The sequence below is a fragment of the Phyllobates terribilis genome, unplaced genomic scaffold (assembly GCF_046119375.1).
Source record: "Phyllobates terribilis strain yellow unplaced genomic scaffold, ASM4611937v1 Scaffold_3__8_contigs__length_932513732, whole genome shotgun sequence".
NCBI classification, from domain to species: Eukaryota; Metazoa; Chordata; class Amphibia; order Anura; family Dendrobatidae; genus Phyllobates; species Phyllobates terribilis.
The window spans coordinates 586,778,882-586,801,082 of record NW_027362763.1 but is presented as its reverse complement, the minus strand read 5'-3'; the positions used below and the strand labels follow the sequence as shown (position 1 = coordinate 586,801,082).

The 22,201-nt window shown below is 44.3% G+C and overlaps 1 protein-coding gene across 2 annotated transcripts in view; it reads left to right on the top strand.

Annotated features, from left to right (window-relative positions):
* Nucleotides 1-22,201, top strand: part of ARID4B (AT-rich interaction domain 4B) — a 593,887-nt gene that overhangs the window by 455,644 nt on the left and 116,042 nt on the right. For both annotated transcript variants that reach the window (XM_073671468.1, XM_073671469.1), the window contains one exon: nt 2,743-2,827. In XM_073671468.1, the coding sequence (XP_073527569.1) occupies nt 2,743-2,827 (85 nt within the window). The remainder of the gene's footprint in view (nt 1-2,742; nt 2,828-22,201) is intronic.

Below are 22,201 nucleotides of genomic sequence, written 5' to 3'. Positions count from 1 at the left end.
AACAAGCGTTCTTAAAATATATTCTTTCAGTGTAAGCAAGCTATCATCCAATGAATGAGCAAAACTCTCATTCATTGGGTAAAATGATCTTCTGCGCAGCACAAAAGATCATCGTTCTCTGTGGTGCATCGTCCTCTAAACAAGACCCTGCCGAGAACCTGGCAGCCTGTGTGCAGTGAACAATCTACTACAGATTACTCAGTGCGCATCGTTTACTGCGGTCTGTCGTTGTAAACAGACTTCACCAAAAAAATGTAACTGGATTATAAATTGGTATGCATGTAAAATATAGGAGCATGTTCACACTGGCTACTAAACAGACTACACCTAAGATAGCAACAGAATGAATATGAAAGTAAATAAAAACAATATTGCATATAAATAAAAGGGTACTTGGTTAACACTGTTTTTGATCAAATTTGGGTACACCTTGACACTGGTGGGATGGCTTTTACGCTTTTTTTGATCAAAATCGGTGTTTTCTAAGTACCCTAATGTTATATATATTTACTTACAGCAGGGTATATGCTCATTTTATTTCTATCTTAGGTTTTGTGTAAACAGACTATTAAATGACCGCCAATCGATAATGTTTTACCGATCAGCGATAGTTTAGTGCCTCCGGTCATTCATATAGAGACCTTTGTATGGTGCAAATACAAAATCAATATTTGTAGCCAGTAACTTACCGCTGACGTCTGCCATTTTCTTTGTTTCTTTTCCATCTTGTCAAACCTTCTTGTCGACGTCCTAAAGCCGTGATGTGGTTACTTCAGTTTGCTGCACTGATCACCATGCCCCTGAAAATATCACATAAAAAGTCACATATATATTACATTTGTTTCTTGAAAAAAGAATCCCCCACCCCTCATCACAAAATACAAACATTACACATATGCACTCACCATTAATGTATGATTAGCCACTGTGCAACCCATCATTCAAAATATAAATTGACAATCCTCAACTGTTCCCCCCTCCCTCAATTCATTATAATACTCTGTGCTCTCTCTCCCACTCCCACCCTCAGCTCAATACAATACTAAGTGCTCTCTTCCACCCCTAATTCATTATAATACTCTGTGCTCTATCTACTATCCTCCCACCCCCAATTCATTATAACACTCTCTCTCCCACCCCCAATTCATTATAACACTCTGTGCTCTCTCCCACCCCCAATTCATTATCCTAGCCTTTTGCTTTCTTTCCCCCACCCCTCCCAATTCATTATAACACTCTGTGCTCTCTCTCCCACCCCAACCCACAATTCATAACACTCTGTGCTCTCTCTACCATTCTCCCCACCCCCAATTCATTATACTGTTGAGTCTGTCTCTCCCTCCCACCCCCAATTCATCACACTATTTGCTTACTCTCCCACCCCAAATCATTATCACACTGTTTAGTCTCTCTCCCACCACCCCCAATTCATTACTACATGCTTTGCTCTCTCCCACCCACCCCCAATTTATTATCACACTGTTTAGGCTTTCTCCCATCCCCAACTCATTATCACACTCGTTGACACCTGAAAGAAAAAATGCTGTGTATCCTTCCCCTTCTTGCCAGCACGCGTACATGCTGAAAGACGCAGCCAGCGCGATGACTTCATCGCACCATTGCCTTCCTGTATGCAGTTAGTCCGCATCTCTCTATTGCTGGCAGCGGAGGCTGGAGGAACAGAAGAGCGCTCCCTGCCAGCGATAAGTGCCGCAGCGCCGACGGCGCAAAAAATTATTATGATGAGTGCAATCTGGGCATGGGCCCACCTGGAGCCATGGGCCCTGGTGAAGCCTCGGGCCCCAGGCGGTAGGCCTAATTGCCCTCATTATAATCAGCCTATGAGTCCAAGCATCCATCTTAACCGTGCCTGTCACCTTATCAGCCTTAATGAAGTAATGACGCACTGCCAGGCCCAAGTTCAAAGGTAAGTGCAGGCATCAACCTTCTTGACTCCAGCGGTGCTCACTTGGTGAATCCCAATTTTGGTTACCAAGAGCGGGAAGTGTGTCAGCTTCTCAGAACTTCTTGAATACGATTAATTTCCCTGTATTTAAAGTGTTGAAGCTGTATAAATGACAGGATTCAGCAGGAACTCTCACAACTTGTGACCCCTTACATGCCCATCCAAGGCACGCCCCTCCAATATAACAATTTTTAATGTCTTCGATGCACAGAATATTTGCATCTGACTTCTCATATTATTTTTGATTATTCATGATTATTCTGGTTTATAATGATTTATGCTGTTAATATAGTGGATTATTTGCAGGGCATACCATAATAGTTCTTCAGTTGTAACTGCAGTAAACTTGAACTTTTCTACGTGGATGGACTTGAATGGCTTCACATGTCTAGACCATGTAGTACTTAATAATAATTTTATTTATATGGCACTAACACAACACAGCACTGTACAATTCAGAGGGTACATATACGAACAAGATAAGACATTAAAGAGTAACCCATAATACAACACTTACCAAGAGGAGTGAGGGCCCTGCTCACAAGCTTACAATCTATGTGGAAATAGGGGTAACATAAAAGGTAAAAATGAAGTGCTTGTCATGTAGGGTCCAGCCATCTGTATAATAAATAGGACATTCAAATAACGCTGCATGAACCAGTCACCAGCCACTATATGTACAAGTACAGATACAAAGCGCTTAGGAATGCTAAAAAACTACGCTAACTTCATACTGAAATTAAACTTAATCTATTCCCCCTTTGTTTAACTTTTAGATATGAAGAATTTGTAAAAGCTGACAGGACCATCAGACCAGCACAAAGGAGTGTACCAAAAATAAAACATAGGAGAAGAACTAAGGTATTTTTTTTACTTTTAATCTGTTTGACTATTCTTTGATATTTTCTTGAAGTTAGAATAAAATATGTTTTTCTTAAAAGTCTCACTAAATGTCTGGCAGAGTTAGTAGAGTACTGTGTTGCCGGAAATTGGCAAATACTTTTGTTGGCAATTTACGTTGGTCTCACAGAGATTGAATGTAGTGGAGATGTTCCGATGCATTCACATGAACTCTCTGCAGATCCCTGTTCTTGGGATTGATACGGGTTCCAGTAGTTGAACCCTAAGGCCACGTGCACACGTTTAGTATTTGGCGAGTTCTTTACATGGTATAACCAAAGCGAGGAGTGAGTGAAAAAAGCAGAAGTGGTGACGGATTTCTATTATACTTTTCTTCTGATTGTTTCCTCCCCCGGTTTAGGCTTATAAATATTGAGCTAAAATACTGACCAAATCCTGAACTTGTGAATGTGATGTAAGTGATTAAATTAGTTATCTCTTATCATATCTATATAGGGGCTACATTATATACTTTCCAAATGGTCTATGAGAAATGTGAGAGGACTCTGAATGCTTTCAATAACACTGGTATGTTTTATTCACACAAGTTCCCGCAAAGTGATATAGATATATATATACAAACACACACAGTACAGACCAAAAGTTTGGACACACCTTCTCATTTAAAGATTTTTCTGTATTTTCATGACTATGAAAATTGTACATTCGCACTGAAGGCATCAGAACTATAAATTAACACATGTGGAATTATATACTTAACAAAAAAGTGTGAAACAACTGAAAATATGTCTTATATTCTAGGTTCTTCAAAGTGGCCACCTTTTGCTTTGATGACTGCTTTGCACACTCTTGGCATTCTCTTGATGAGCTTCAAGAGGTAGTCACCGGAAATGGTTTTCACTTCACAGGTGTGCCCTGTCAGGTTTAATAAGTGGGATTTCTTGCCTTATAAATGAGGTTGGGACCATCAGTTGTGTTGTGCAGAAGTCAGGTGGATACACAGCTGATAGTCCTACTGAATAGACTGTTAGAATTTGTATTATGGCAAGAAAAAAGCAGCTAAGTAAAGAAAAACAAGTGGCCATCATTACTTTAAGAAATGAAGGTCAGTCAGTGCAAAAAATTGGGAAAACTTTGAAAGTGTCCCCAAGTGCAGTTGCAAAAACCATCAAGCGCTACAAAGAAACTGGCTCACATGAGGACCGCCCCAGGAAAGGAAGACCAAGAGTCACCTCTACTTCTGAGGATAAGTTTATCCGAGTCACTAGCCTCAGAAATCGCAGGTTAACAGCTGCTCAGATTAGAGACCGGGTCAATGCCACGCAGAGTTCTAGCAGCAGACACATCTCTACAACAACTGTTAAGAGGAGACTTTGTGCAGCAGGCCTTCATGGTAAAATAGCTGCTAGGAAACCACTGCTAAGGACAGGCAACAAGCAGAAGAGACTTGTTTGGGCTAAAGAACACAAGGGATGGACATTAGACCAGTGGAAATCTGTGCTTTGGTCTGATAAGTCCAAATTTGAGATCTTTGGTTCCAACCACTGTGTCTTTGTGCGACGCAGAAAAGGTGAACGGATGGACTCTACATGCCTGGTTCCCACCGTGAAGCATGGAGGAGGAGGTGTGATGGTGTGGGGGGGCTTTGCTGGTGACACTGTTGGGGATTTATTCAAAATTGAAGGCATACTGAACCAGCATGGCTACCACAGCATCTTGCAGCGGCATCCTATTCCATCCGGTTTGCGTTTAGTTGGACCATCATTTATTTTTCAACAGGACAGTAGCCCCAAACACACCTCCAGGCTGTGTAAGGACTATTTGACCAAGAAGGAGAGTGATGGGGTGCTACGCCAGATGACCTGGCCTCCATAGTCACCAGACCTGAACCCAATCGAGATGGTTTGGGGTGAGCTGGACCGCAGAGTGAAGGCAAAAGGGCCAACAAGTGTTAAGCATCTCTGGGAACTCCTTCAAGATTGTTGGAAGACCATTTCCGGTGACTACCTCTTGAAGCTCATCAAGAGAATGCCAAGAGTGTGCAAAGCAGTCATCAAAGCAAAAGGTGGCTACTTTGAAGAACCTAGAATAGAAGACATATTTTCAGTTGTTTCACACTTTTTTGTTAAGTATATAATTCCACATATGCTAATTCATAGTTTTGATGCCTTCAGTGTGAATGTACAATTTTCATAGTCATGAACATACAGAAAAATCTTTAATTGAGAAGGTGTGTCCAAACTTTTGGTCTGTACTGTGTATATGTATATATATATATATATATATATATATATATATAAAAAAATATATTATCGTGCAGTGATGGAGTACGGTTGTCAGCTCTATGTGAGAGCTGACAGCCCGGTGCAACGCCCATGATCGGTGCTAGCACCGATCGCTGGCATTTAACCCCTGTGATGCCGCTGTCAATAAAAAAGTTAATACAAATTATAAAAATATATATAAAAAAAAAAAATCACAGAAAAAAAGAATTATTAATCCAATAAATACTTTTATCTATGTAAAAAAATAAACAATAAAGGTACACATATTTGGTATCGCTGCGTCCGGAATCGCACGACCTATAAAACTGTCCTGCTAGTTAACCCCTTCAGTAAACACCGTGAAACAAATAATTAAAAAAATACGCTTATTGATCATACAACTAAACAATAAGTGGAATAAAATGCGTTCAAAAAGACGAATGTAAATAAAAATGGTATCATTGAAAACGTGATCTCGTCCCGCTAAAAAAAGCCGCCATATCGCTCCATCATCGGAAAAATAAAGTTACAGCTCTGAGACTAAAACGATGCAAAAATAATTAAGTTTTATAAAATAGTTTTTATTGTTTAAGGGCGGTAAAACACAATTTTACCACATGCGGAACGGAATTAACCCCCAACACCCCCCCCCCCCCCAAAAAAAAAATCCTGAATTGCTGGTTTTTGTTCATTTTGCCTCCCAAAAAACAGAATGGAAAGCGATCAAAAGATGTCATTGACCCTTAAATGGTGGTACCAAGAAAAACGTCAACTTGTTCCGCAAAAAACAAGCTGTCACATGACTGTCAGCAGAAATATGGAAAAATTATAGCTATCAAAATATGGCAATGCAAAAACTTGTTTTTACATTAAAAAGCGTATTTTAGTGTGTGACAGCTGCCAAATATAAAAACCCGATATAAATTTGGTATCGCTTATACCGCACGAGGAACGGAGTGAAAAATAAATAAAACTAATCCTTCACCTTCTGTTGATTTGTTCATTCTGCCTCCCAAAGATCACAGTATGGCTCGTTGCACATTTATCCTGCGCTCTGTCCTGAGCACTTACACTGGGGTTTCTGTGTAAATCTCTGAAATACTTGATTCAGACGAAACCCCCGGCTGAAGATTCCCTGTAATAAGGCAAATGGAGGCACCGTGGATGCTGTAGGACCTGTGATCCGGTGGTGTCCATCTTTTTAGTCGTACATAAAAGCGCCATCTGCCACAGTTTTTACACCTCTGAAAAGAAGGACACCGCTAAACAGAGTCCAGAGTAACTCTGCTGCCTCATTATAGTGAATGGATCCCTCGGGGGTTTCATCTGAATCACTTCACTTAAAGATTTAGATGGAAGTTCCGATATAAGTGCTCATCGTAGAACGCTGAATAAATGTGATTCTAAATGTTCTATAAAATTTTCCCAATGAAAGCTTCAACCTCATTCACAAAAAAGCAAGTCCCCACTCAGGTCTGTCATCTGTTAACAGAAATATAGGGGGCTTCCACGGTACTGGTAGCACAAAGGCTCTGGAAAAACTAAATGGCTCCTCGCCGTCCAAAAGAAATCTAGCAAATTCTGTGCTCCCAAATCCAAATCCCCCCTCCCTTCTGAGCACCAGTGTGCCTAAACCGCAGTTAGCGTCCACATGTTTGGCATTTCTATAGCGATGAGAGTCTGCTTAATTTATGGGTGCCTCCAGGAGCACGAGCTGGGCACAATGTACGGGCACTAAAACGTACTGGTCACTACAACAGCAGTTTTCAATCTTCACTCAGCAACACCCACTGCTGCTTGTTCCTGGAAGACACCCATGGAGTCAAAATCCTCACCACACCTGTAGATAAATTCCCAAAGGGATATCATTTACAAAATGGGGTCACTTGAGGGGAGATTCTGCTCTTCTAGCAAGTAGGGCCTCTGTATTTGGAGTCTGCAAAATATTATTTTTTAATCAAATAATTTTTCTTGAAAAACTCCAAATACAAATTTTCCATCTTTCAAATAACATAAATGACATAGTAATTCCATTAGTATAAAACATGAACAAAGTATCTGAACTTCAATTCCCTAACCCACCCTGAACCCAAATCCCAACATTCCAGAGAACCATTTTCAGAGCAGTTCTAGAATAATGGAGTAAAACATTTGTAGAAGGGGGAAGAAGATAAAAAAGTGACTAACAAAGGGATAACATCGTTAATATTCTATCTCTAATTAGAAGATTAGTGGGCAGCCCTGGAGTATCCAACCAACGACTCCATATCTTTTCGAATTTACGAATAGAGTTACGTTTATGATAGACTCCTCTTGCCAACCAGATTATATTATTTATCCTTTGTTGTACCTCTCCAATAGATGGAGGTTGTGTGAAATGCAAGAAGTTTACATTCTTGAAATAAGATACGAGAGATACCTATGAATAGGGGCAAGTCGGGATCCACTCCATCCTCAAATACTCCCAATACACATATTCGGGGATCTGTTAACAATTTCACTCCATACACTCTTTCTATCAAGGATATGACCTCATTCCAAAATGGGCCTATTTGTCTACACTTCCACATCATATGCATCAAACAGCCTTATCAATCCCACACCTAGGGCATTTTGCATCATGGCGATATCCTATCTTGTGTAAAAATCTTGAAGTTTTGTATACTCTGGAAATTAAATATAATTGAGAGAGCCTTTGGGCCTCACAGGGAGTTAATTTGGGAACAGTTTCTAGAATCTCTCTCCATTGCTCCATCGATATAGGGCCTACATACACCTCCCATTTAGCTTTAACTGTCAGAGGGTGATTATCCAGTTGGGATGACAAAAGGCATTTATATGTGGTAGAAATTAAAGCCTTTGTATGACTTGTAGAAGCAATGGTATTTATTAGGGGATGATGTTGTATTCTAAAAGTCATCAAAGCCGATTGAGCTGAAAGAGCATGTCGGATTTGTAGGTATTGGTAAAAAGTGTTACGCGATTGAATTCCTCACTTTTAAGGACAGAGTTTGAAAATAATTGTTCTACCGACCAGATCCCTTTTTGCTCCCAATCAGAAAAGCCCTTTAACTTTGTTACTTCACCCAAATTGGGATTATGCCATAGTGGTGTATATTTGGTGAATCCCTTAATACCCATAAGTTTCTTTCCTCTGTCCCACACTTTATAGACTAACGGCAGTGTGGGTGTAAGAGGATTCGCTCCGGGAGAAATCCCAGACTCCAGAAGACACAGAGGTGAAGCCCATTTCATATTCTGTAAAAGAAAAGCACCCGACTTCCCCATGTCATCTCTACTTCTCCATCCATGGAAGTGTTGTAATTGGGATGCAATAGAATACAGCCATGGATCAGGAATGGCCAGTCCACCCTCATCCTTATTACGTTGGAGAGTTTGTAGTTTTATTCGAGCATGTTGTTTAATCCATATTAATTCCCTGAACATGGTTTGTACTTAATGAAATATGGAGGGGGGGGGAGCATTATGTAGCACATATGACAATTGAGGCATAAGGATCATCTTGATAAGATTTCCTCTACATATAACTGATAGGGGAGTTTGGACCATACATTCACCTTAGTTCTAAATTTATCAAACAAAGGGTCTACGTAATGTTACATATTCTTTATGCTTGGTACTGACAGTTATTCCCAAGTATTTAACTCCTTTTTCCCCGAAGGTGGTTTGCATGTTAATGACCAGGCCAATTTTTACAATTCTGACCACTGTCACTTTATGAGGTAATTACTCTGGAACACTTTAACGGATCCCCCTGATTCTGAGATTGGTTTTTCGTGATGTATTGTACTTCATGATGGTGGTAAAACTTCTTCAATTTGACTTTGGAAATTTGTCGAAAATTTAGAAATTTTGCAATTTTCAAAATTTAAATTTTCATGCCCTTAAATCAGAGAGATATGTCACACAAAATAGTTAATAAATAACATTTCCCACATGTCTACTTCACATCAGCACAATTTTGGAACCAATTTTTTTTTTTGTTAGGGTGCTATAAGGGTTAAAAGCTGACCAGCGATTTCTCATTTTTACAACAAAATTTGCAAAACCATTTTTTTAGGGACCACATCTTATTTGAAGTGACTTTGAGGGGTCTTTATGACAGAAAATACCCAAAAGTGACACCATTCTAAAAACTGCACCCCTCAATGTCCTCAAAACCACATTCAAGTAATTTATTAACCCTTCAGGTGCTTCACAGGAATTTTTGGAATATGCAAAAAAAAATGAACATTTTAACTTTTTTCACAAAAATGTTACTTTAGACCCAATTTTTTTTATTTTCGCAGGGGTAACAGGAAAAAATGGACCCCAAAATTTGTTGTACAATTTCTCCTCCTGAGTACACCAATACCCCATATGTGGGGGAAAACCACTGCTTGGGCACACGGCAGGGTTCTGAAGGGAAGGAGCACTGTGTGACTTTTTGAACGCAAAATTGTCTGGAATGGAGAGCGAACGCCATGTCGCGTTTGAAGAACCCCTGATGCGCCTAAACAGTGGAAACCCCCCACAAGTGACCCCGTTTTGGAATCTAGACTCCTCAAGGATTTTATTAAGGGGTATAGTGAACACTTTGAACCCAGAGGTACGACACAGAATTTGATTACATTAGGTCATCATATTGAATAAGTTGTCATTAGTGTTGAGCGCAAGTGCTCGCTACTTGAGTTTGCATCAGGTACTCGGGTATGCACCAAATTTCGCGGGTGCTCCAGTGACATTTTCGAGTCCACGCCCCACATGTTTCACGGTTGTTAGACACCAATAAAAAAAACATGCGGGCATTACCTGTGCATGGCTGTAGAACAGCCACGAAACATATGGGGCGGAGACTCGAGCATGTCACTTGAGGACCCGCTATACTCGGTGCATACCCGAGCGTGCGATGCAAACTCAAGTAGCGAGCACTGTGACGGGGTATGCGGCAGAGCAAGAAGAGACAACCGGACTAAGAACGCTCCAACGGGATTTATTAAGGCAGGCAGCATACCAAATCAAAAATCCATGTTATTCCTAAGGTCCATAATAAGTCCACAATCACCAACGGGCGTGAGGTCTTGCCGCAGCTAAGAGCCTCCACTCTTCTTCCTCCAGAGATCTCCCAACACAACACTGGTCACGCATAAGTCCATTGTCCTGGGCTACCGAGAACAGCCCAAGGGTAGGTGAGGAGAGGTTTCCCCCCTCCTAGTCGATGGTTTAGTCCATGGCATGGCTCCGATGTGTCTATAAAGATGTGTACTGTGAGTTCTCCCCCTGCTTAAGAGAACAATGGGGAGTCCTCTAGCGGTGTTGACACAAGCCCAAGTTAAATTATGGTTGAGGAACAAAGATCTGGGAAAGAGCATGGGTATTTACATCACATCATGACATTTTATACAGAAATGTAGGACAGGGAAAACTATGTACCATGACAATTCCTTCCCCTCCAATTTTGTGTACGTACGAGGGACCTCTACAGGTCGCTTGTTAAGTACACACAGGCAGGGCTGACCGGACTCAGGGCTCCTCCTGCCTGGACAGTCCATCTGCATTTTGGTGTTGGCTGCCTCTTCTATACTGTACTGTAAAGTTATAGGGCTGCAGAGCCAGGCTCCATCGTAGTAAGCGTCCATTGTCCCCAGAGGCTCTGTTCAGCCAAGTGAGGGGATTGTGATCAGTAACCACAGTGAATTCTCGTCCATACAGATACGGCTTTAGTTTCCGGAGGGCCCACACTATAGCCAGACATTCTTTTTCCACAGTTGCATAGGCCACTTCTCGGTCCAGCAGTTTCCTGCTGAGGTAGGCGACGGGGTGCTCGTCCCCCACTGCATTCACCTGGCTGAGTACAGCTCCCAATCCATAAGCAGAGGCGTCCATCTGCACAATGAATCGCCTCTTGTAGTCCGGAGCAGCCAGAACAGGGTCACAGACCAGGGCGTCCTTCAGCCGGTTAAAAGCCTCCTCACAGGCTGGAGTCCAGATTACCAGCCTGGGCATCGTTTTCTTGGTCAGGTCGGTAAGAGGCTTGGCCACAGTGCTAAAATGAGAAACAAATTTTCAGTAGTAGCTAGCAGTGCCCAAAGAAGCCATAACTTGTTTCTTAGTTTGGGGTACAGGCCAGTCTCTAATAGCCTGGATTTTTGCAGGTTCTGGACGGAGCTTCCGTCTCCCTACTCTATGCCCTAGGTACTGGACTTCACCCATCCCCAATTGACATTTATTGGGTCGAATGGTTAGGCCGGCTGCAAGAATCAGGTCAAGAATAACGGCTACTTGATTCAGATGTTCCTCCCACGTCTGGCTGAAGACGGCGATATCATCTAAGTAGGCACAAGCAAAGTCCCCACATCCCCGGAGGATCTGATCTACCATTCTCTGGAAGGTTGCCGGGACATTTTTCATTCCAAAAGGCATGCTTAGAAATTCATACAGACCAAAGGGGGTTATAAAAGCGGACCGTCCTCTCCCTTCCTCCGTCAGAGGAATTTGCCAGTATCCCTTACTGAGATCTTAAGTAGTGACATATCGGGATCCAGCCATTCGGTCTAGAAGTTCGTCAATACGGGGCATTGGGTAAGGATCACTGACAGTATGTTCATTATGTCGTCTGTAGTCCACACAAAATCGAGTACTCCCATCCTTCTTTGGTACTAACACCACAGGAGAGGCCCAAGGGCTATGAGAGGCCTGGATTACCCCCAGCTGTAACATCTCCTCTAGTTCGTGCTGCATGGTGTTTCGAACTGATTCAGGTACCCGGTAAGGAGCCTGTTGTATGGGACGGATACCCTGAGTGTCTACATGATGTTGGGTGATGGTGGTTCGACCTGGTTGAGATGAGAAAGCAGCCTGTCTCTGTTGAAGCACTCCCAGCATCTGGTCTTTCTGTAAGGGGTCCAGGTGATCTCCCAGAGGAACCTGTTCCACAGTGGACGGGGCTCTCGTGGCTTCCACGAGATCCGGTAGGGAGTCCTCTTCCTCAAGACCGTCTTCTGAAGCTAGCCGACAGCTTGCTATCATTGGAAGGTTCCGGTCGTGGTATTCCTTAATCATATTCACATGGACAGTCTTTTGTCTTAGTCCCTGATCATCTAGAGCAAGAAGGTAATTGGTGTCATTTAGTTTCTTGAGAACCCGGAAGGGACCCTCCCACGTGGTCTGCAGTTTATTTTGTGGATGGGGAATAATCAGTATGACCGGTTGTCCTTCTACAAACTCCCGATAGCATGCTTTACGGTCATACCAGGTCTTCTGTCGGGTTTGAGCCATATGCACATGACTCTGGGCGAAACTAGCAAGTTGAGCCAGGGTTTCTCGCAGCTTTAGGACATAAGGGACAACAGGGGCTCCTGTATCTTCAGCTTGCCCCGCCCAGTATTCATTGAGCAGAGTTAAGGGTCCTCGGACCTTTCTTCCATAGAGGAGTTCAAAGGGGGGAAAACCCGGTGGACTCCTGAGGAACTTCCCGATAGGCAAGCAAGAGATGGGGTAGGTATTTCTCCCAGTCTGAATCTCTGTCCGTGAAGGCCCTCAGCATATTCTTCAGAGTGCCCTTAAATCGTTCACAAAGTCCATTTGTTTGTGGATGATACGGTGTCATTCGAATCGCTCGTACTCCACAGGTGCGCCACAGACACTGGACTAGTTCTGACATGAACTGGGAGCCTTGGTCCGACAAGATCTCACTGGGAAATCCTACTCTGGTGAAAATGGTAACCAGGGCCTCGGCCACCTTGGCTGCAGAAATACTGGACAAGGCCACAGCTTCCGGATATCGGGTGGCGTAGTCCACAACAGTGAGAATGTACTGCTTTCCTGATCTACTTGGCTTAGCTAGAGGCCCAATGATATCAACAGCTACTCTTTGAAATGGCTCTTCTATGATAGGGAGTGGTTGCAGAGGGGCCTTTGAGTGATCTCCGGGTCGCCCTCTACGCTGACATATATCGCAAGTTTGGCAGAAATGCTCCACTGCCTGAGAAATCCCTGGCCAATAGAAGGTTTGAGTCAATCGTCCCTCGGTGCGGGTTTTGCCTTGATGGCCAGCAGTAGGGATATCATGAGCAAGGTGTAGTAGGGGAATCCTGTATTTCTGAGGAACAATCATCTGTTTGTTACAAGTCCAGGGCTTATCTGGGGAGGCAGCATTGGTAACCCTATACAAAAGTCCATTTTCTCGGATAATCCTTTCCCTGTTCTCCCCTAACTGCCCTGTCTCAGCTCGTGCTCTAAAACTAGCTAGGGTGGGGTCAGTATCGACCTCTTGTCGAAACTGAACTCTATCCCAGGTATCACTCACATTGTCCCCACAAGAAGAATCACTCACCGGCGGTGTCGGCGGTTCTGGTGGCCTCATTTCCATGGATGAGTTGTATGCGTCCCCATCTGCTGCTCTCTTGGCTTGACTTCTGGTTACCCCACCGACGAAGTGGCAATGCAGATGTCCCACATCATTTCCTAAAAGAACGTCTGCGGGGAGGCCGCTCATCACACCGACCACGCATTGTTTGGCCCCAAAGCCATAATCCAGGGTCACCCTTGCTCTTGGAATATACCTCTGGGTGCCTCCAGCCAATTCAATGGCAATTCCTGGTCCCTTTTGAATTGCTTCTGGCTGAAGTACGCGGGGATCGGCTATGGTGAGAAAAGCCCCAGTGTCACGGAAGCCGACAACCTTTTGGCCATCCAGCACGACCTCCTGTAGATGTTTGTGCTGACGGTCAGAAGAACAGGTGGCTGGGGCTCGCACCCCATAGACTCCTGGTATGGGAGCCAGGGTATCTGAGTCACTTGGCAAGTCGTCAGGGACTGAATCCAGCTCTTCTCCTGGTGAGGGTGTCTGTAGATAATGAACCAGCAAAGGCGGTCTGTAGCTGTCCTGCCTCCGAACACCTGGACATTGGAATTGCAGATGCCCAGGCTGCCCACATCTATAACATCTGCGCTCTGGGACTCTTCCTCCACGTCGTAGTCCCGAAGGCGGAGCAAGAGTAATGCGAGGCACAGTCACACGAAAGTCACCATGAGTGGATGGTCTATTGGGATGGTGAGTATGGGAGGCCGAAGGACCAGGGGCCGCCATCGTCAGGGGGCTGGTAGTTCTTTTCTCACGGAGTAGTAATTTTTTCCATTGAGGCTTGATGGTGAGAGCCTCATCCGCTAGAGCTGCAGCTTCCTCCACCGTGGCTGGTCTCCTTTCACGCACCTATTCTCGGATCTCAGCGGGACACTTGAAGTAAAACTGCTCTTTCAAGATGACCTGGAATAAGGCCCCCCAAGTTAAGGCCTCCTCTCCCTCCAGCCAGCGATGACATATTTGTTTGAGTCTGTGGGCATACATCTTGAAGGACACCTCCTCATCACAGGCCAAAGTACGAAACTGGGTCCTATAAGTGTCTGGGGTCACAGCGTAGTGTTCCAGAATAGTCCGTTTAATGTCTGCATACTCACAGTCCCCCAGAGGGTCCATAGCTCTATAGGCTGCGGCAGCTCCACCCTCTAAGAGCCCCACCAGATGTCGGACTCGCTCCCTTTCTGGGACTTCCATTAATCGACACTGAAGCTCAAGTCCTGGAAGAAGCCCTCAATGTCACCTGCAGCCTCCTGGAACGGCTTGAAATCTTTGCGGGACACTCTGGGGAGTTCCCTCATGGTGGGTGCTGGGGTTACAGTCTGTCTGGCGCTTCTAGCTGCTTCCAAAGCTATCTGCCTGTCCAGCAATGCCATCTCCTTAGCTCCTCGCATGACCTCCATCTTATAGTCTTATAGTCTATGGAGACCTCCTCTCCCATCATTGCCATCTCCTCCTCGTACCACACAGCCCACTGACTTTTTGGGGTATTTACCTCTGCCTGTCGCCTTTCCTCCATTGGCCGTGGAGGTGCTTCCTCAGCGTCCTCTTGCAGGCGAACTCCTTCCAAAGCCTCAGTTAGCTGCTCCTTTGAGAGTCCCTTGTAGCTGACCCCCAGTTCACGGCCTTTGTTTGTAAGCTCACCACAGTCCAGTTCTTGTACTCTGAGGCTCTGGTTCCAGCAGTTGATGGGCCGTTGTCCTCCATTCCTTCTGCTCTGATCCCACCGCTGCCAACCAGTTTGTGGCGGGGTATGCGGCAGAGCAAGAAGAGACCACCGGACTAAGAACGCTCCAACGGGATTTATTAAGGCAGGCAGCATACCAAATCAAAAATCCATGTTATTCCTAAGGTCCATAATAAGTCCACAATCACCAACGGGCGTGAGGTCTTGCCGCAGCTAAGAGCCCCCACTCTTCTTCCTCCAGAGATCTCCCAACACAACACTGGTCACGCATAAGTCCATTGTCCTGGGCTACCGGGAACAGCCCAAGGGTAGGAGAGGAGAGGTTTCCCCCCTCCTAGTCGATGATTTAGTCCATGGCTTGGCTCCGATGTGTCTATAAAGATGTGTACTGTGAGTTCTCCCCCTGCTTAAGAGAACAATGGGGAGTCCTCTAGCGGTGTTGACACAAGCCCAAGTTAAATTATGGTTGAGGAACAAAGATCTGGGAAAGAGCATGGGTATTTACATCACATCATGACATTTTATACAGAAATGCAGGATAGGGAAAACGATGTACCATGACAAGCACTTGCGCTCAACACTGGTCGCCATATTGTCATCATTTTTTTTTCTTCACTGTTGAAAAAATCCCAACCCTAACCCTAGAGTTTATTTTTTACTCCGTTCCTCGTGCAGTATAAGTGATTAGACGACTTTATTATTTGGATAAGTGCGATTACAGCGATACCAGATTCATATCAGGCTTTTATGATTGACAGCTGTCACACATTTTTACATGCGTTTTTTGAAGCGTTTTTGAGCATCAATGAATGATTTTTGGAGCTAAATAAAGTTGGTGGGACATTGTTTAAGCCCTTGGATTACCATAACTAGGGTGAGTATAGTGTTACATTTAAATGATTAAGGAATGAGTCTGTTGTATTTCAAATAAAGTGTTTACACTGTGCCTGTTTGTTTCTTTACTTTGTTTGGTCATGAAAAGGTCTGATTGACACCTTGACATCACCAAACAAAAGAGTTGGGTGTCAATTAGTCCCATTCGCCCAATCTTCATTAGCATTTCTATTCACCTAATTTATGGGACTGCTGTGAGCTTTTTTTTTAGCCTGGGAATGTGCCACTAAGCAAACATTTTTCCTGGCCATAATTAACATCTCACAGCTGGTTCGTTAGCCCCTCCCCGATCAGCAATCAGCAGCGCTTTGGACACAACGTGTTTATGTTGCGTCCAAAACGCAGCGTTATAATGCTGCACTTTTGTTGTCGGTACATGTGAATTCACCGCATATAGTGATACTTCAATCGGTCAATATCTTCAGCGGAGACTAGCTTGTCCACTGCAGAAGTTGACATGTGGCGGGTGAGTTTGGGTACGTGGCCACGGTCAGGAGCTGCTGCAGGTTTGACGCTGCGTGTTTATACAGCGTCAAACCCGCAGCGTCCAGATGTTACAGCATAGAGGATGGGATCTTTAGAAATCCCATGTCCACTATACGTGCATCAGAGGCTGCGACTCGCCCGCCGACGGCGGCGCGTCTTTCAGGACCACAGCGGCGCGTCTTTCAGGACCACAGCATGTCAATATCTCTTGTGGAGTTTCTAGTTTCCGCAACAGAAATTTGACCACTAGAATGTATAGAATGCGGTAAATCCGCATGGTTCCGTGAACACATGGATATACCTGTATGCTAAAGCGGTTCTATGTCTGAATTATGGGCACAAAGCCTAAAATAAAATAAAAAATATTGGCGTGGGCTCCCTCGTCATTTTTATAGCCAGCAGAGGGAAAGCCGACTGCTGGGGCATGATATTATTAGCCGCGGAATAGGCCATTAGCCAACAATGTTCCATGGCTATTAATATCAGCCTACAGCTGTTTACAGGGGGACCCTAGAAAATAATTGACGTGGGGTCCCCCTCTAAAATCGAGCCAGCAAAGGCTAAACTAGCTGCGGGCGAATATTAGCCATGGAAGGGGCCATGAATACAAGCCCCCTCCGCTGCTATTAATATCACTCCTCACTCCATAAGATGCTCCAGATCTGGCGCTTAGCCTCGCTCTTCCACACTGCCCTGTAGCGGTGGCAGGGGGTAATGGGGTGGGGTTCACATCAGCCTTGTATTGGCGGCTGACGTGAAGCCCAGGTTAGTAATGGAGGCGTATTATTGACGCCCCCATTACTAACCACGTGGTTAAATGGTTGCCGCTTTTTCAATAAAAGACACAGCCAGAATAAAGTATTTTAATTAAATAAAAAACACACGGTTCTACAATTTTTTTTATTACACGCCTCCGCAAAGCCCTCGATCTCCTGAAAAAAAAACTGTAAAAAAACAAACAACAATATCCCTCACCTGTCCGCCATCAACGACACAGTCCACAATCACGACTGTCCCACGACGATCCGGATCATTTCTACAGCTGTGACATCAGCCATTACTGATGTCACAGCTGTAGAATACAGCACTGTATACTGACAGGGGTGTAAAATCACCCCCTGTCAGTATACAGGCTGCAGGAGGTCACTGGGGTTCATCAGCTGAAGATCAGCTGATGAGCCCCGGTGAGCCAGAGCAGCTTGGGGCTCTAGAGAGTACCTCCCCAGGCATCAGGACCTGAAGTGACGTCACTGTTATGATCTGCTACAAGCACTAAGGAAAGACAGGAGATCTGTCCCTACAATAGAACTAAACTGGATCCCTACGATCTAACGGGGAACCTGATCCTGCGATCAGACCCGCTAAAGTCCTCGGCTAGTCTTTACAAAGACCTATAGATGCAAGGGAGGGATCCCTACAAGAACTAGGGACTGGGATAAAGTTGGACACCTCCTAGCAGAAATTGTAGCAGTAAAGACAAACACACAACATAGAACAAAGAAGTCAGAAGACCTAGCAAAACTAACAGAGAAAGGTAACAGAGTACCAAGCTAGCTCAAGAGTAGAAAATACAATGAAGTCCAGCAAGGCCAGGAGGGCGGAGCTGGATTAAATAGGCAAAAATGGTCATGTGACCAGCAAACTAGAAAAAACCTAACAGGAGAGTTCTAACAGTACCCCCTCTTCTAAGAGGATCCTCCGGATCCCCCAGGACCGGGCTTATCAGGAAACCTTCTGTGAAACTCTCTGACAAGTCTGGAAGCAGAAACATCATCCACCCTCACCCATGAGTTATCCTCGGGTCCGAAACCCTTCCTAGCGACGAGATACTGCAAACTCCCTCTATACCGTCTAGAATTTAGGATGCGGGAAATTTCATATTCCCCGTCCTTCACCACCGGAGGAACAGTGGCAGAGGCATCACCAACCAACACATCAGCTTTTTTCAACAGAGAAACATGAAACACCGGATTAATCTTCCAGGAGGTAGGAACCTCCAACCTAACAGCAGATTGGTTAACTATCTGAAGCACCTTAAAGGGCCCTACAAACTTGGGACCCAATTTTTTCGAAGGAATCCTCAATCGCAGATTCTTAGAGGACAACCAAACCATGTCACCAATAGCAAACGAAACCTCTTGCCATTTCCTATCAAAGTACCTCTTAGATTTTTTGTTAGCCTCCTGAAGATTACCACGCACATCCGTCCAAACTCTCTCCAAATCACCGGAAAAACTCTCCTCCTCAGGCACAGCCGATACCAATTTGGAGAATGACCCAAAAGACGGATGTCTCCCAGAACAACAAAAAAAAGGCGAACACCCAGCAGAAGAAGATGTATGGTTCTTAAGAGCAAATTCTGCAAGTGGCAGAAACTCAGACTACCCCTCTTGATTGTCTGCCACAAAGCAACGCAAAAACTGCTCAACATCCTGGTTCTTTCTTTCTGTCTGGCCATTAGACTCAGGATGATATCCGGATGAAAACGACAAATGAACTCCCAACCTGTCACAAAAGGCACGCCAAAAACGAGCCACGAACTGAGGTCCCCTATCCGAAACAATGTCAGTAGGAACACCATGGAGTCTGACAATCTCCTTGACAAAGGCCTTAGCGAGTGTCTTAGCGCAAGGCAGTTTGATGAAGGGAACCAAGTGACACATCTTGCTAAAACGGTCCACGACCACCCAGATGACCGTGAAACCTTCAGAGGGGGGAAGGTCAGTAATAAAGTCCATAGCCAGATGTGTCCAAGGTGCACTAGGAACCTCCAGAGGGCAAAGCAACCCCGCAGCAGGAGCATGCGAAGACTTAGATCTAGCACACACAGTACATTGACGCACCCACTTAATGACTTCCTTCTGCCATCCAGGCCACCAAAAACTGCGACCCACAAGTCTCTTGGTCTCAAAAATTCCTGGATGACCTGCCAACCGAGACTCATGACACTCAATAAACAAATCTCTCCTAAAGGTCCTAGGCACAAACAACCTCCCATGGGGAGTGTTAGATGGGGTATTCTCCTGAGCTTTAAGAATCTCATCCTCCAAAACGGAGTCCAAAGCAGCAATCACAACACCTTCTTGTAAAATGCTCTCCTCCTCCTCCTCAGCACTGACCATGGGAGAAAAGCTGCGAGACAAAGCATCCGCTTTAACATTCTTGGTACCCGGGATGTAAGTAACGGAAAAAAAGTGCCCACCTAGCCTGACGGGCATTCAAGCGCTTGGCAGCATCAAGATAGATCAGATTTTTATGATCAGTGAAAACCTGAATGGGAAATTCAGCACCTTCCAAGAGATGACGCCAGTGTTCAAATGCGAGTTTAATCGCCAGCAATTCCGGATTACCAATATCGTAATTAAGTTTAGTCTCAGAAAATTTTTTTGAAAAAAAGGCACAGGGATGTACTCCATCCTTGCTTTCCTGAGACAACACCGCACCAACCCCCACAGAAGAAGCATCAACCTCAACCAAAAACGGCTTGGTCACATCAGGCTGCATAAGGATGGGAGCAGAGGTGAACCTCTCCTTTAGAAACACAAAAGCTTCAATGGCCTCAGAAGTCCACTGAAACGCATTAGCACCTTTCCTGGTGAGATCGGTCAGCGGTTTGACAATAATAGAAAATTTTTTTATGAATTTTCTGTAATAATTGGCGAAACCCAAAAACCTCTGTATCGATTTCAAACCAATAGGCCTAGGAAATTCCTGCACAGCTTGAACTTTAACCGAGTCCATCTCAAAACCTTCACTGGAGATAATGTAACCCAAAAAACTAATTCTCTGTACAGCGAACTGACATTTCTCTAGCTTAGCAAAAAGCGAATTGTCCATTAATAACTGTAAAACCTCACGTACGCTCCGCCAATGAGACTCCAGATCAGGCGAATAAATCAGAATGTCATCCAAATACACAACCACATTTTTGCCGATCAAAGGTCTAAGTATGTCATTAATAAGATTCTGAAAAAATGCTGGAGCATTGGTGAGACCAAAAGGCATAACCAGATTCTCAAAATGACCCACAGGAGTGTTAAAAGCAGTCTTCCATTCATCACCCTCCTTCATGCGCAACAAATTGTATGCCCCCCGGAGATCAATTTTAGAGAACCACTTGGCCCCCACTAACTGGTTAAACAAATCAGGAATCAATGGCAGTGGGTAAGGATTGCGTACAGTAATTTTATTAATCTCACGAAAGTCCAGACAAGGACGTAAACCGCCATCTTTTTTTTTAACAAAAAAAAATCCAACAGCCACAGGAGACTTGGAAGGCCTAATGTGACCGGCGGCCAAACTTGTCTGTATGTATTCCTCCAAAGCCTTTCTCTCAGGAATAGTCAGATTAAATAAACGACTTTTAGGAAGAGTCGCTCCAGGGACAAATTCAATGGTACAATCATAGTCTCTATGGGGAGGCAAAATTTGTGACTCCTCCTCAGAAAAAACTCTCCAAAAATCCTGAATAGGTACAGGTAATTCCCCTTTTTCCACCGCAGCAATACGTCCGTTACAACACTTGTCATAACATTTAGGGCTCCAGGACTTAATTTCATTGGTAGACCAATCCAGTACAGGATTATGCAATTTTAACCAGGGCAACCCCAATATTACTGGAGAAGGCAAATTATTCAATACTACCAAATCCAAATTCTCTTGATGAACACCATTAATAGTGAGGGGAAACTCACAGACCTTGTGAGTAACACTCTTCAAGGGAGAGCCATCAACAGAAACCACAGCAATAGGGGATGACAAAGGTTTAGGTTTTAATGTAAGTTTTTCCAAGAATCCCCTATCAATCACATTCAGAGTAGAACCACAATCCACAAATACCCAAAATTCAATTAATTCTTCCTGAGCAGCGGTAGTAGCAGATAGGAATACTCCCTTAGTATTTAAACAGGCTATACGTGCATAACTGACCATTTTTTTTTCTTTGTTCATACGAAGCACACAGTTCTTAATAAAATGACCAGAATTTCCGCAATAGAAGCAGAAACCTTCAGAAAGCCTGCGGTCTTTTTCCTGAGAGCGGGGTGTCATCGCCCCAATCTCCATCGGCTCTCCTTTGTCAGCACAGACCCTCTCAAGACTCGGAGCTGACATAGCCGAGGATTTGCTCTCATTAACCCTTGCACGCAGTCTCCTGTCCACCCGTATAGCTAATTGCATAGCCTCCTGCAAGTTTCCAGGTGTGGGATAAGCAATCAGCAAATCTTTAACCCTTTCACCTAGCCCCGCAAGAAACAAACTTTTCAAAGCTGAATCATTCCACCCCACCTGGGCAGACCACCGACGGAAGTAAGAACAATATTTTTCCACATTACCTGATCCCTGCCTCAAACGTCTCAATTCAGACTCAGCAGATGAGACACGATCAGGATCATTGTACAACAAACCCAAAGCAGAAAAAAAACTATCCACTGATCTAAAGCATGGATCACTAGGTTGGAGAGAAAAAGCCCATCCCTGAGGATCCTTCCGCAAAAGTGACATTATGAACCCTATGCGCTGTGATTCATCACCAGAGGATCCGGGTCTTAAACGAAAATACAATAAACAAGCATTTTTAAAAGAAAAAAAATCTTGTTGTTCACCAAAAAATAGATCAGGCAGACGTACCTTTGGCTCCACAAAATGTGCTCCAGAACAGCTACTCACGTGTTGTTGGAGCTCGG